General features: G+C 40.3%; 2 protein-coding genes across 2 annotated transcripts; both read left to right on the top strand.

The window, feature by feature from the left end:
• Nucleotides 1-6,206: 6,206 nt before the first annotated feature.
• LOC114396294 lies at nt 6,207-6,866 on the top strand. Its single transcript, XM_028358195.1, has 2 exons — nt 6,207-6,271; nt 6,365-6,866. Exons 1-2 carry the CDS (start codon nt 6,207-6,209, stop codon nt 6,864-6,866), a joined length of 567 nt encoding a protein of 188 aa, XP_028213996.1.
• An 833-nt stretch (nt 6,867-7,699) lies between these two features.
• Nucleotides 7,700-11,827, top strand: LOC114395022 (O-glucosyltransferase rumi-like). The gene is made up of 6 exons (XM_028356709.1): nt 7,700-8,193; nt 8,323-8,897; nt 9,834-10,023; nt 10,133-10,197; nt 10,479-10,689; nt 11,371-11,827. Exons 1-6 carry the CDS (start codon nt 8,092-8,094, stop codon nt 11,620-11,622), a joined length of 1,395 nt encoding a protein of 464 aa, XP_028212510.1. The 5' UTR covers nt 7,700-8,091; the 3' UTR covers nt 11,623-11,827.
• Nucleotides 11,828-13,958: the final 2,131 nt, after the last annotated feature.

Raw genomic sequence — 13,958 nt, 5'->3', positions numbered from 1 at the left:
CCTCCTCACCATTGACAGACCCTTCTTTGATGTATTGCTTCAGCGCATCATCTTCAAGTTCGTCCTCGCCAACAACCCCTTCTCTGTTGCAGTGCTCCAACGTATCATCCTCAACTTTGTCCTCGCTGACAACCCCTTCTCTGTCATGATGCTCCAGCACATCGTCCTCGCGATATAGATCTGATTTAGATATGAAATTTGGAAGCATATCCTGGTGAACTATGTTTTTTAGTGAAGAACTGAGAGGGAAGGAGAATGAAGACCAAGAGAAATATGAAGAAAAACAACATATATTTTGTGACAATTTTTAGCTTCAAATTTTTGAAAATCATTACCAGTATTATTTTAAAACATATGAAAAAATCATTTTGGTCCTTTTTAAAACATAAATCACCAAAATAAACTTTCTAAAAATTAGAGTATCAAATTAAATAAAAAAATAACATAAAAACTAAATAAGTAATTTCTTCTTATATTTATTATTTCCTCCCACAATGTTAAAATTTCAAGTTGGCCAAAAAAGTATTAGCATATACATATATCTAACAAATCTTTATAGCGAATAATTATTGATGAAAATGATAATAATAGAATTTTCATTTAGTACATTTCTTACTACTTTGGTAGTAATTATGTTTAGAAAAATGTTATTGAAGTTTTAAAAAACATATTCCTTTATCATTGAGCAAAACGTGAATTAGTGTACATAAAACAGAAATCTACTAGTAAATTTATTTTTTTTGGTTTTATGGTAAAGAGTTTCATGTATTAACATTATAGTAGAAAGAGTTTCCTATCAAACGCTTACATTTGTCCCTTTCTGCAAACCCAGCATCAGCAACGTCATCCCACACCACCAATCTATCAAGTCCTACTCTCTCAAAACCAGTCACAACGTAATCTTTAAAAGCATGAACAGAGGGGGGGGGAGGCAAATGAAAAAACAAAACCAAAACAATTTAAAAAATAACAATAATCGAAGGCACACTTAGAAAAAACACACAAGCAGGGAGAGGAAAAATGAAGGAAGTAGAAGAGTGGCAGCGACGCAGGGAGGTTGTTGGCGTGACGGTGGTGGTGGTGGTGGTGGGAGTTGTCGCCAGCAAGGAGGTGGAAAAGAAGCAGCCACCGTCGCCGCCGGAGAAGAAGTCGTTGTCGTAGTCGTCGGTGAAGAAGTTGCGGTCTGGTGGAGGAGGACGTAGTTGGCAGAGCGAAAGTTGCATGATGCTCCACAGATCTCAAATCTAAAATAAAAAACTTAGATTTCAGATCTAAAAAAACTCAGATCTTAGATTTTACAGAGAACCTTCTTGTGATGGTCTTACTCTACGACGGAGGTGGCCTTGTCGGCAGCGGCGATGGTGCAATGAGTGTTGGACCAGCGGCCTCAATAACTTAAGAAGGATAAGCTTAGAATGCAGAAGAAACAACAATCAATTTAATAATGTTCTTTAAACATGAAAAACAAAATTGATTGTAACAAAATAAATGAGATAAGGGAAGACAGAATGCAAACACAGTTTTTATACTGGTTCGACAAAGTCCGTGCCTACGTCCAGTACTCAAGCAACCCACTTGAGATTTTTCACTCCCTTTGTAAAAATCCGTTTACAAAGTCTGAATCACACAAGGACAACTCATCCCTTGTGTTCAGGAATCCTTACAACTTAAGAGACCATCAGTCCCTTAATCAATATCTTTGAATGAGAAGAAAGAAAAGGAATTCTCTCTTGAAGAGATCAATTGAAGTCCATGGATGAATTCTTAATGGATTTGCAAGTGTTTGCCCAAGAGTTTCTTTTGAGAGAGCATTTGACAATGAAGTTATCTTGAAATCTCTCTCATTGTCTTTTGAGAGGATAAGACATTTTGGATCAGTAAAACTCTCTCTTCAAAATTCGTGCCCAAGTCACCTATTTATAGGTCTTTGATGGTCATTCACAAATTCAATCAAAAGATGTGACTGTTGGCAGATTTTCTGAAAACTCTCTACTAGTAATCAATTACAATGTTTGTGTAATCGATTACACAGTTATAATTTGAAGGGTTATGACTTTTGAATTCGAATTTCCAATGTCCCCTTCTTGAAACAAGGCTTTGTTTGTTGAAATATTCTTGAATTAATCTTGATGCAAATGTTTATCCTTTGAAGCGGCCTTGTATGATTCTTCTTTGGCATCATCAAAATTCATGTATTCATACATTCACAATGAGCCCGACGGGTGATAGCAGCAGTTCACGTATGGACGAAGGCACCATAAACATTGCACCCGAGGACAGCATAACCAGGCCCAAACGCGCAACATCGAGGCCCAGTTACTTAGAAGATTATGAAACTTAGAAGCAAATGGTGCACTAGCTTTGTTAATCAGTTAGTAGTTACATAAGCTAGTTATTTCCGTTAAAGCAGTTAGCATGTTAGTTACGTACTGTTACGTGCTTTCAAAATCGTTCATGCATTATATAAATACAAACACATACTATGAATAAAGGCATGCAAGAATTACGTAAAGTCACTTTCCAAGAGGTACCTTCCCTCGAAGCAAGGCCCCACACCCTTATCTCTCTCTCCCCCACGTTCTCTTCTCCTTCCCCACGCTCTCTGCTCTAACACTGGTTTGACCTGCCGCCGTCATCTCTGCCATGGCAGACCACGCCACCAGAAAAACCACCACAGACAGGCTCAAAGACGCCATTGCTCACCTCTCCACCAACCAATCCACTCTTATCGATAAGCACGCAGACCTTGTCGACAAGTACACAGAGCTCTCTGGCAAAGTCGACTCCATTCTCGACCATCTTCACTTACGATCCCCTAAACAGCTGCCACATACATCTAGCAATCACTTCCATCAGCGAAATTTCATCAAGTTGGATATTCCCAGATTCGATGGTCGCGACCCCATGGGCTAGATATTCAAGATATCCCAGTTATTTGAATATCAAAGCACACCGGAGGAAGAGCGTATAACAGTGGCCTCGTTTTATCTTGACGGCACCCCATTAAGCTGGTATCAATGGATGTTTAGAAACGGGTTTATTATGTCTTGGTCTGGTTTCTTGCAGGCCCTAGAATCTAGATTCGCTCCTTCATATTATGATGATCCAAAAGGAGCTCTCTTCAAGCTAACTCAATGAGGCTCGGTGAACGAATACTTAACAGAATTTGAAAGACTTGCGAATTGCGTGATAGGTTTGCCTCCCCCCTTCTTGTTAAGTTGCTTTATCTCTGGGCTAACATCCGATATTCGTCGTGAGGTGTTAGCTTTGCAGCCCATCTCTCTGCCATAGGCCATGGCCCTCGCAAAGCTCCAAGAAGATAAACTGCGTGATCATAGACAAACATCCTCACGCCCTCACCCTTCACCTTCCCCACTATATAATCCTCCCAATACCAGCCAGAAACAGAAACCCACATATGTCCAGAGAACCCCCGACGAGATTGCCCTACGTCGTGAGAAAGGGCTATGTTATAATTGTGATGAGAAATGGAGCTCTTCTCATCGCTGCAAAGGGCGCGTACTCTTGTTCATAGCTGACAACTCCGACGAGCCCACATTAGACACACCATCACTAGACATGGAACCACCTACACCCCTCACTCTAGACCCAGACACCAACCCACCCCACATAAGCCTTCACGCACTTTCTGGCCTCCATTCCTCAGAAACTTTCCGTCTCAATGGTATCATCAACCACACTAACCTCACCATTCTCATAGATAGTGGGAGTACCCACAACTTCCTTCAGCCCCGCATAGCTCAGTTCCTACGTTTGAAACCTCAGAGCACGAGCCCACTTCACGTTTTGGTTGGCAATGGATCCGTACTTGACTGCAACCAAGTGTGTCCAGAGACTTCGCTTTCTCTCCAAGGTCACTAGTTCACGGTGACATTTCATCTACTTCCGATTAGTGGCGCGGACGCAGTCTTGGGGATAGAGTGGTTACGGCAATTTGGGCTGATAACCACTAATTACACCTCATTTTCTATGAAGTTCACCTACATGGGTCGTCCAATCGAGCTTCACGCGGACATCTCAAATGGGCCTCGCTCTATTTCAGCACCCCAGGTAAAACGTTTAATCCACACCGGGTCAGCTTTGGCCCTGTTCCATTTGAGTATCATACCCACCCAACCCGACCCACAAACCCTTCTTCCTCACCCGATACCAGCAATTGAAGCCCTCCTCACTCAGTTCCAAAAACTCTTCCAAAACCCTTCAACCTTACCACCACCACGCCAAATAGTCCACCATATTAACCTCCTCCCAAACACAGCTCCCATCAATGTACGTCCTTACCGATATCCACAGTTCCAAAAGTCTGAAATAGAGAAGCAAGTAACGGAGCTCCTATCATTGGGATTAATCCAGCCCAGCACCAGCCCATGCTCCTCCCCAGTTCTCCTAGTAAAGAAGAAAGATGGCACCTGGAGAATGTGTGTCGACTATCGTGCGCTTAACACGGCCACTGTTCGCGACCGATTCCCGATTCCGACAATAGACAAGTAGCTTGATGAACTCGGCCATGCCTCTTGTTTTTCGAAGCTGGATCTTAGACAAGGCTTTCATCAGATTCTTATGCACACTCCTGACATTGAGAAAACGACGTTTCGAACACACCAAGGGCACTACGAATATCGCGCAATGTCGTTCGGCCTTTGTAATGCACCGTCAACTTTTCAGGCAGCCATGAACAACCTTCTAACTCCATTCCTCCGGCGATTCACTGCTGTCTTCTTTGATGACATCTTGGTTTATAGCAAGTCCTTGTCTTCCTATATTCAACACCTTGAGAGCATATTTCAGACGCTGTTACAGGGTCAATTCTACCTGAAACGGAGCAAATGCCTCTTCGCGCAGAACCAGGTTGAATATCTCGGTCATGTTGTCTTTGGCAGAGGAGTTGAGCCAGAACCATCAAAAATCCGCGCCATGGTGCAATGGCCCACCCCTGCTTCATCCAAGGACCTCAGGGCATTCCTCGGACTCACCGGTTTTTACCGTAAGTTCATTAAGAACTACGCCACGATTCCAGCCCCTCTGACTTCTCTCCTGGGCAAGGACGCGTTTGAGTGGTCATCAACTGCACAATCTGCCTTCGAGCAACTTAAGAAGGCCATGACCTCAGCTCCGGTTCTCACCTTACCAGACTTCAACGAGCCATTCGTAATCGAGACCGACGCCTCCGGTACCGACATGGGCGTCGTCCTCATGCAAAAGGGTCACCCTCTTGCATTTTTTAGCAAGAAATTTGGTCCACACATGCTCCACTCCTCTACGTACGTTCGCGAGCTTCACACAATCGTCTCCGCCGTACGAAAATGGCATCAATACCTCTTGGGGCATTCGTTCACCATACTCACAAATCACAAAAGCCTTCGTGAGCTCATGTCACAAGTCGTCCAAACCCCAGAACAACATTATTACCTCTCTAAACTCTTGGGCTTTGATTACATGATCCAATATAAGACAGGATCATCCAACGCCGTCGCAGACGCTTTATCCCGGACGAACTCTGGTTCTTCTGGTGCATTGTTGCTCCTCTCGGTACCCCACCCCGACTTCATGGATGACCTTAGGCGCACCTTGAACTCCAGTACTGAGTTTCAAACACTGATCTCTAAAGTACGTTCTCAACTCGAAGACCATTCTGAATATCGCATTCACAACAAACTGCTATTCTTCAGAAACCGCATATGGATCAACCACGATAATCCATACATTCCTACCCTAATGCTCGAGTTCCACGCCACCCCATTAGGAGGACACTTCGGAGTCACCAAAACAACTCACAAGATCGAATCCAGCTTCTATTGGTCCTCCCTCCGAAAAGATGTTAAACGGTTTATCAGGGAATGCACCACCTGCCAACAAACGAAGATGATCACTCAACGGCCAGCTGGTTTGCTCCAACCACTGCCAATCCCTTCAGGAGTCTGGGAAGACATCTCCATGGACTTCATTACTCATCTCCCACAGTCTCATGGATACACCGTTATACTGGTAGTAGTGAATCGATATTCCAAAGTTGTTCACCTCGGAGCATTAGCCACTAATCACTCCGCCTTCAAGGTTGCGACCCTGTTCATGGATATCGTGTGTAAACACCATGGATTCCCCAAAAGCATCGTCTTCGACAGAGACCCACTCTTCTTAATCTCCTTCTGCGTGAGCTTTTCCGGTTGAGTGGGACGCGCCTCCGCATGAGCACGGCCTATCATCCGCAGTCCGACGATCAAACGGAGGTTATGAACCGTATCTTGGAACAGTATTTGAGAGCTTTTGTCCATGAACAATCGGCCAATTGGTACCGCTACTTCACATTGGCATAATGGAGTTACAATACCTCACTCCATTCCAGCGCCGGTCTCACCCCCTTCGAAATCGTTTACGGCAAACCACCACCAACTTTGGCTCATTATCTCCAAGGAACATCACCCAACGAAGCCGTCGATTCAATGATAACTTCTAGACAGGAGATTCATCACAAACTACAGCGTCGCCTTACCAAAGCCCAAGACAACATGAAGAAGTTAGCTAATACAAAACGCTGGGATATATCTTACACCGTCGGACAATGGGTCTACGTCAAGCTACGGCCTTTCCGTCAACGCTCAGTCACGGGGTCACTACACCCAAAGCTATCCAAGAGGTACTTCGGGCCCTTCCAAGTGATGGAACGCATTGGACAGGTTTCCTATCCTCTTCAGCTACCAGAAGGGGCCTGCATCCACCCTGTCTTCCATAGTTCGATCTTACGAGAGCATCACGGCCCTCCTCCGCCGTCACCAGACACTTCACCACTACAGTTTATTGCCCAGAAACCTGTTTCTCGCCCCCTTTGCATCTTAAGCTCTAAATAGGACCATTCCACATCTCCGCCAACACGTCTTGTTTTAATCCAGTGGGAAGGACAACCACCTAAAGACACGACGTGGGAGGAATGGGCACGGGTTTGCGATCTTTACCTCCTTGAGGACAAGGTGGTGTTCGCGGGCGGAGGTATTGATAGCAGCAGTTCACGTATGGGCGAAGGCACCATAAACATTGCACCGAGGACAGCATAACCAGGCCCAAACGCGCAACATCGAGGCCCAGTTACTTAGAAGATTACGAAACTTAGAAGCAAATGGTGCACTAGCTTTGTTAATCAATTAGTAGTTACATAAGCTAGTTATTTCCGTTAAAGCAGTTAGCATATTAGTTACGTGCTTTCAAAATCATTCATGCATTGTATAAATACAAACACATACTATGAATAAAGGCATGCAAGAATTACGTAAAGTCACTTTTCAGGAGGTACCTTCCCTCGAAGCAAGGCCCCACACCCTTATCTCTCTGCTCTAACAACAGGCTTGACCGGGGAAGAGTAGTCGGAGAAGACAAAGACGCAACAGAAGGAAAAGCATCGCCATTGAGATATTTTTTTTTATCTTCTTAATTTATCTTTTCATTTTATTTTTTTAAGATAAAAACTTTTTTTTTCATCCGGTAAGCAACCTGTTATTACAGGTAATTTTCCTTCCTCACCGGTGAGGAAGTTAATTAACCACTTCATATTAGACGCGACCCAAAGGTGGTAATAAATTTTGAAGAAGCGTCCAAATGTCATAACAGCAAACAGTGCTCACTCGAGTTTCGGTGCGGCAAGCCTTGTCCACCATGTGTTCAGTAAAATTTCCAAATCAAGCATGCCTCCACTTTTTCTCTGTCATGCAATCATGCAGCACCAGACAAAGGTCACAAGACAAAGCAAAGCCAAAACATCCCGTCATCACATACCTCTCAACATTTCAAACCCTCCACCACGTGGACCCTACGTACTTGCTGTGGCATTTCATGCAAATGCCATCACTATATCGTGGCACATGGTAGGACATAGGGACCCTTCCCCACCACGAGAAAAAAAAAAACTAACTAAAATGACTAAAAGTGTCTCAAAATAGGACCCCGCCTTTTCCACAAGTAACTGCATGCGCCACTCAACACCGCAACCACAATGCATCAAAACAACTCTTTTTCTTCTTCTTACTACTTGTTTTTCTTCTTCACCATTCTCAATTCTTTTCTTCTTCTTCTTCTTCTAACATGGGACCCTCTTCCAAGCACACTCCTCGTTCCCCCACGTACTTAATTCCCTGCGTTATAGCTCTTGCTCTATTCTCCCTCACCGGACTCCTCCTCTACAAGGTCCTCCTTTCCCCCACCCCATCATTTTTTTATCCCTGCCCACTTCCCATTTTCCTTTCCTTATTCATTTTGCATCATTTTTTCGCGCTTTCAGTAACTTTTCCTTCACTGGGTAATTTCGTAGAACAGGTGGACGACGTTGCTTCTCGCACCGGAACGGTGGTGGGTCACAACCTAGAACCGACGCCGTGGCACGTCTTCCCCCACAAGCCCTTCGATGAAGAGTCCCGCCAGCAGCGCACGTACAAAATCCTGCAATGCTCCTACTTGACGTGCCGCTACGCCGCCGGAGCCGTGGGAGGCTCACGGCGGAGCTTCGCCGGCGGCCGGGAGGAGTGCCCGGAGTTTTTCCGGGCGATCCACAGAGACCTGGCTCCGTGGTTGGAGAGCCGGATTTCGAAGGCGCACGTGGCGGCGGCACAGCGGTACGCGGCGTTCAGAGTGGTGATCGTTGAAGGGAAGGTGTTTGTGGATTGGTACTATGCGTGTGTGCAGAGTAGGGCGATGTTTACTCTGTGGGGGTTGTTGCAGCTTATGAGGAGGTACCCTGGGAAGGTGCCTGATGTGGATATGATGTTTGATTGCATGGATAAGCCTTCTGTTAATAGGACTGAACACCAAGCAATGCCTTTGCCTCTCTTTCGGTATTGCACCACTAAGGAACACTTTGACATCCCTTTTCCGGATTGGTCTTTCTGGGGTTGGTAAGTTTTTTTATTGGGATTGTGCCAAAATGTCACCTTTTTTCTTGTTGTTTTTTGTGTCTTTCAATTCAATGCCTTTGATTTTGAATCCACTTGTTTATTGTGCAATGGGTATTTAAAAGGATATTTTTTTTCACCTTTAAGTTGACTAGCCGACATGGTTCTTGGTTGACAGTTGACACATAGGCTTATATCTCTGTTACTGGTAGTCTTGTCTCCTAGCATGTAATTAGAGGTTCGAAAAATGTTAATTTTTTAAATAGATTTTATCTTATTAGATTTTTCTCTAACCGAGGAGGAAAAAAAAAAGTTCACCTTTAAGTTGAATGTACACACTTTTTGGTTCCTTAAAATTTAAAGACATGTGCATTGTTATTTTTGTGTTTTGAAGACAAACTCTGAAAAGGAATGTCTTTTCAAGAAATTGGGACGGGACTTACTAAGACCAATGTTAATAAACTATGTTCGTCCTGTTTTTTTATTATATGACGAGTGTTATAGAAATCACACTTAATTTAAATGCATATCGTGATTTGAATTTTTTAAGATTTATGAGTTGATGTATCTTATTTGTGTATTGTAAAGATAGAAAATTTGTTTTTTCTTATGCCAGAAAGTTGTGAGAGGAGACCTTCTGTTAAAAAAGACAATCTCTTTTCTTTTGCCAAATTTTTTAGATCACTCTTGAAATGCAACAAGATCACTTTGGAAGAAAATAAAAATAAAAAGGCTTGGTTCTTCTTGAGTGAGAGAAAAAGTGAGAAAGTGAAGATAATCTCTAAAAGAAAATGGCTGTTCGCGAACTTACCATAGGACTAATGTAAATTAATTATGTTGATGTTTTATAGTCTAGTGAGAAGTATATGTTAGACACTTGGTAATTCTGATTAGTTTGTTTTGACTTGAATGTGAATCTGTTGAACATATGTTGCTCAGGTCAGAAATAAACATACGACCCTGGCAGGAAGAGTTCCCAGATATCAAACAAGGTTCTCGAAATGTTAGTTGGAAAAATAAGTTTCCATGGGCATACTGGAAAGGAAACCCAGATGTTGCATCTCCTATTCGTACTGAATTAATAAATTGTAATGATTCTAGGAAGTGGGGAGCAGAGATTATGCGTCAGGTTAGATTAAACTGTTTTGCATAATTTGGAGCTTAATTGTGTTTCGTAATTTCAATATGCTTTGCTTACCAAATTAATTGTCTGATGTGTATGTTGATATACATTGCAGGATTGGGGGGAAGCAGCTAGAAGTGGTTTTAAGCAGTCAAAACTTTCAAATCAGTGTAATCATCGGTGAGTATTAGATGGGTCACAACTCACAATGCACACTAAATATAAATGGATTCTTTTGAACATGAATAATGCACATTATAGGAGAACTTGCTGATGCTTCTTCATTTTAACAGTGCTTAAACATATATAGAAGAGTAAATTAAAAAGTTACACAAAGTTGGGTGTCATTAAGTTATATTTGTGTCTCATTTTGAAAATTCACATTTATCGTAGGATTTTATCTTATCATGCTGCTGATTATTGCCCTTTCCATCATCCCCTTAAATGTCTTCTTCCTGCAGGTATAAGATCTATGCTGAAGGGTATGCATGGTCTGTGAGTTTGAAATATATTCTCTCATGTGGTTCTGTTGCATTAATTATATCACCCCAGTATGAAGATTTTTTCAGCCGTGGCCTTATTCCAAACCATAATTTTTGGCTTGTTGATTCTCTAAATCTATGTCCATCTATAAAGTATGCTGTAGAATGGGGGAACCAACACCCAGTAGAGGTATTTCTTTACTCATTGTTTAATATTTCTGTCATTATACCTTCTCTCCGACTCTCAAGTATTATTTTTCCGTCCCATATATTGGTGTTCATAAAGAAACTAGAATTAAAAATCTAAAATTTTGTTTAAGTCCAACAGATTCTTTAAGCAGACATTAGCACATGGAGGTTGAGGTGAAAAAAAAGGCCCACATGTTTAGGATTATATGTTGAAATACATCATGATTGTCCATTTTGTGTGGTTGAATTTTCAAATCCAAATGGTAGGAAATCGGAATGAATGTTCAATTTAACTGCTCAAAATGAAATGCAATAGTGATTTTTTTCTGAAAAATTCAAGAAAGACCATTATTATTAGGAATGAGGGTTGTTTCATGTCAGTAAAGAACATGACATATCATGTTACGAGAAACACAAAATTAAATTAATGGACCCTACTCAAATAATTAGAGGTCCTACTATAATTATTTGGTGTCTTTTTCTCTCATAACGTGACATTGTCATGTTTCTTACCAACATGAAAGGATTCAAATCCTGTCAATCTTATTTAGTTTTGTTACTGCAATTAGCCGCGAGTTCCGGGTACCTTAATTATTGAACTTCTTGTCCAATGTGTGTGAGAGAGAGAAAATGTACCCCAATGAATTTGATTATTTACATAGTTGCATTTATATTGTTACAGGCAGAAGCTATAGGGAAAAGAGGGCAGGATTTTATGGGAAGCTTGAATATGGATCGAATTTATGAGTACATGTTCCACCTTATTTCTGAATACTCAAAACTTCAAGACTTCAAGCCTACTCCACCAACAACTGCCCTGGAAGTTTGTGTAGAATCTGTGCTTTGCTTTGCTGATGAGAAGCAGAGGATGTTCCTCAATAAATCAACTGCATTCCCTTCACATAAACCTCCCTGCAATCTCAAACCTGCCTAGTTATATCACCTCTAGTTTACACCACAAATATACCAAAGGATTTTACACATCCAAGAACATGAAATCTCAGTGAACATTTACACGTTATTAAATATTGTAAAAATATAGTGCCTTTTAGGTTATCATTTACAAGATTTAGCTTTAGTAATTGGTCATCATCATTTAACAGCGAGCAAGAGCAACACCACAGGAACTTTCATTTTCATTCTTTTCTCAGTCTTTCCCCTCTTTTTTTTTTTATTTTGCATAAATTTCTTAATCACAACAAAACTAAGATAAAACAATCTGAGCCAATATACAATGTTGTAACTTGAGTAAAATTATAGCTGGGATTTATTTTCAGTGAATGTTTGGAGGGTTCACAGTACTACTATCATAACCAATATGGAGCGGTATGGTTGATAGATAATTTTGTCCTTAAACATGAGGTAATAGATTTGATATTCAGCTAATGCTTATGGAAAAATATTTGTTTGGAAAAGTCGATCCGTTAAATGAATTTCGGTATCTTAAAGGATTAATCTTTGACTTTTGATTGAGAGATACTTTGGTTTAAACAAAAAAAGAAAAAAAAATCATAATAATAATGTCCGCAGCAAACACATCCAAAACAATACAAACTTGATGGTCGAATAGTCATAGACTATTACACTTTGAACTACAGAGACAGTAAAACTATAATTTATTTTCTTGAGGTATTCCAGCAAGGTATGACCATGTGGGGGAAATGCATTACTGACTAATTTGTTGATAATATTTCATATCACATGTAACGTGTAATAATAGTAGTCAAGGGCTTGCAATGGAGAGTACGTTATGATTCACACACCTAAGTGATTTTCAATAGTACTATACTGTCAAAATAGCGGCTTTTCATACGCTATAACAGCAGCACTACTATGATAGGCTCGAAAGACTTAATTTTTTTTTTAAGAGTTGAAAGACTTTTAATTATATTCATTAAACATTCACACGGAAGTTACCTCTATTTTGATATTCTTTAACACATCATAAGTTTTATTTTTTTCATTCCATGTTTTGTTCCTTTTTGTTTACTTAAAACTTTCCGTGTTGTTAATTGTTAATGACATTTTTGGGACGCAGTATAAAAAAATTTGCAGAAACTTTTGGACTGACGGTAATGCGCCACTATTCAAGATTGATAAGTAAATTTTGAATGAGATTGTATCGTGCTGAAATGCTTGAGGGTGGAATGTGGTTTGTTGTTTAAAAAGCAACTTGCTTATCTATTCCAGAAACTTGCTTTTCAGTATCAGGGGGAACATAGTGTGCATTGCATGTATGTTGAAGTTTGTGCCAGACATAATATTCTTTAAGTTGGTCATCTAGTAGTGAAGTTCCTTCTATAATTTTCTTGGAAGCCACTCAAATGCAATCAGTATCAGGGGAGAAAGATTGTGAGTTAAAATTCCTCCCACTAACAAAAAAAACTAACAAATTAATATCTAATATTAGCCTTATCGGAGGTATATATATGCTGTTATAAGCATGGTTTAAACATCCAAAATAATGGAAAGTTATATAAATATCATATATTAAGTTGTAACAGCAATCTCCTAATTTCACAGTAATGTATCAAAGAAAGAAAGGAAGAAGCAAAAAATAGACGTTTCGGCCATTCAATAGATAATAGAATCATAGTGGGGGATTTAGGACACCAAGCAAGGAGAACTAATGCCACAACAATTTTGAGTCCACTAGCTACGTTTGCTATTTATCTATCTCAATCAACCATTATCTTAGATAATGTGACTTTAAGGGTAAAAGAGAAATTTTTAAATTAAAATAAAATGTAAAAGGTATGGATCTCATATTAAAAAAATATAAAAATTTTCTCTTATTTTTGTCCTTCCACCCTAAATCAAATATAATAAGTATCAGTATCAAGAGAAGGCAACAACATCGTGATGGCTTTAGAAGCTTTAAGAAAATCTTACACAAAAAATGTAGGATATTCTTAATTTCCATAGGCAGGATGAAGCATAGTAATCAACAAAGCAAAGTCTTCATTTAAATCTCTGTAATATCTCAAACAAGATTACTTCTAAATAAGAATACATAAAGCGAATGAATAAAAAAATTCTTTTAAAAGATATTTTTATAAAAAAAAACCAGTAATCATTTTTTAATATTAATTTCAACGCTATTACTTACCTTAAAGAAGGAGCTCAAATTGTCACAATTTAAAATCAACCCTAAGAAATGCCTGAGAAACAAATCCATTTACAATCATCTAGGACAGATCACCATCTCTTGCGTGTAAGCATGAAGGCCGCTGGTTCCGTTGAAAATGGGCTTAAATCAATGTGCCCCAA

Source organism: Glycine soja, chromosome 18 (genome assembly GCF_004193775.1).
Source record: "Glycine soja cultivar W05 chromosome 18, ASM419377v2, whole genome shotgun sequence".
In the NCBI taxonomy this organism is placed as follows: Eukaryota; Viridiplantae; Streptophyta; class Magnoliopsida; order Fabales; family Fabaceae; genus Glycine; species Glycine soja.
Note: the sequence above shows the minus strand (reverse complement) of the source record. Positions and strands in the feature narration are given on the sequence as shown.

What these genes read in the sequence shown, in the direction of transcription:
- LOC114396294 (XM_028358195.1), top strand. Translation starts at nt 6,207, where the DNA reads ATGAGCACGGCCTATCATCCGCAGTCCGACGATCAAACGGAGGTTATG. An exon ending in ATGAACCGTATCTTGGAACA is followed by an intron (nt 6,272 to 6,364) that starts GTATTTGAGAGC and finishes ACTCCATTCCAG; the next exon opens with CGCCGGTCTCACCCCCTTCG.
- LOC114395022 (XM_028356709.1), top strand. Translation starts at nt 8,092, where the DNA reads ATGGGACCCTCTTCCAAGCACACTCCTCGTTCCCCCACGTACTTAATT. An exon ending in CCGGACTCCTCCTCTACAAG is followed by an intron (nt 8,194 to 8,322) that starts GTCCTCCTTTCC and finishes TTCGTAGAACAG; the next exon opens with GTGGACGACGTTGCTTCTCG. An exon ending in GGAACCAACACCCAGTAGAG is followed by an intron (nt 10,690 to 11,370) that starts GTATTTCTTTAC and finishes ATATTGTTACAG; the next exon opens with GCAGAAGCTATAGGGAAAAG.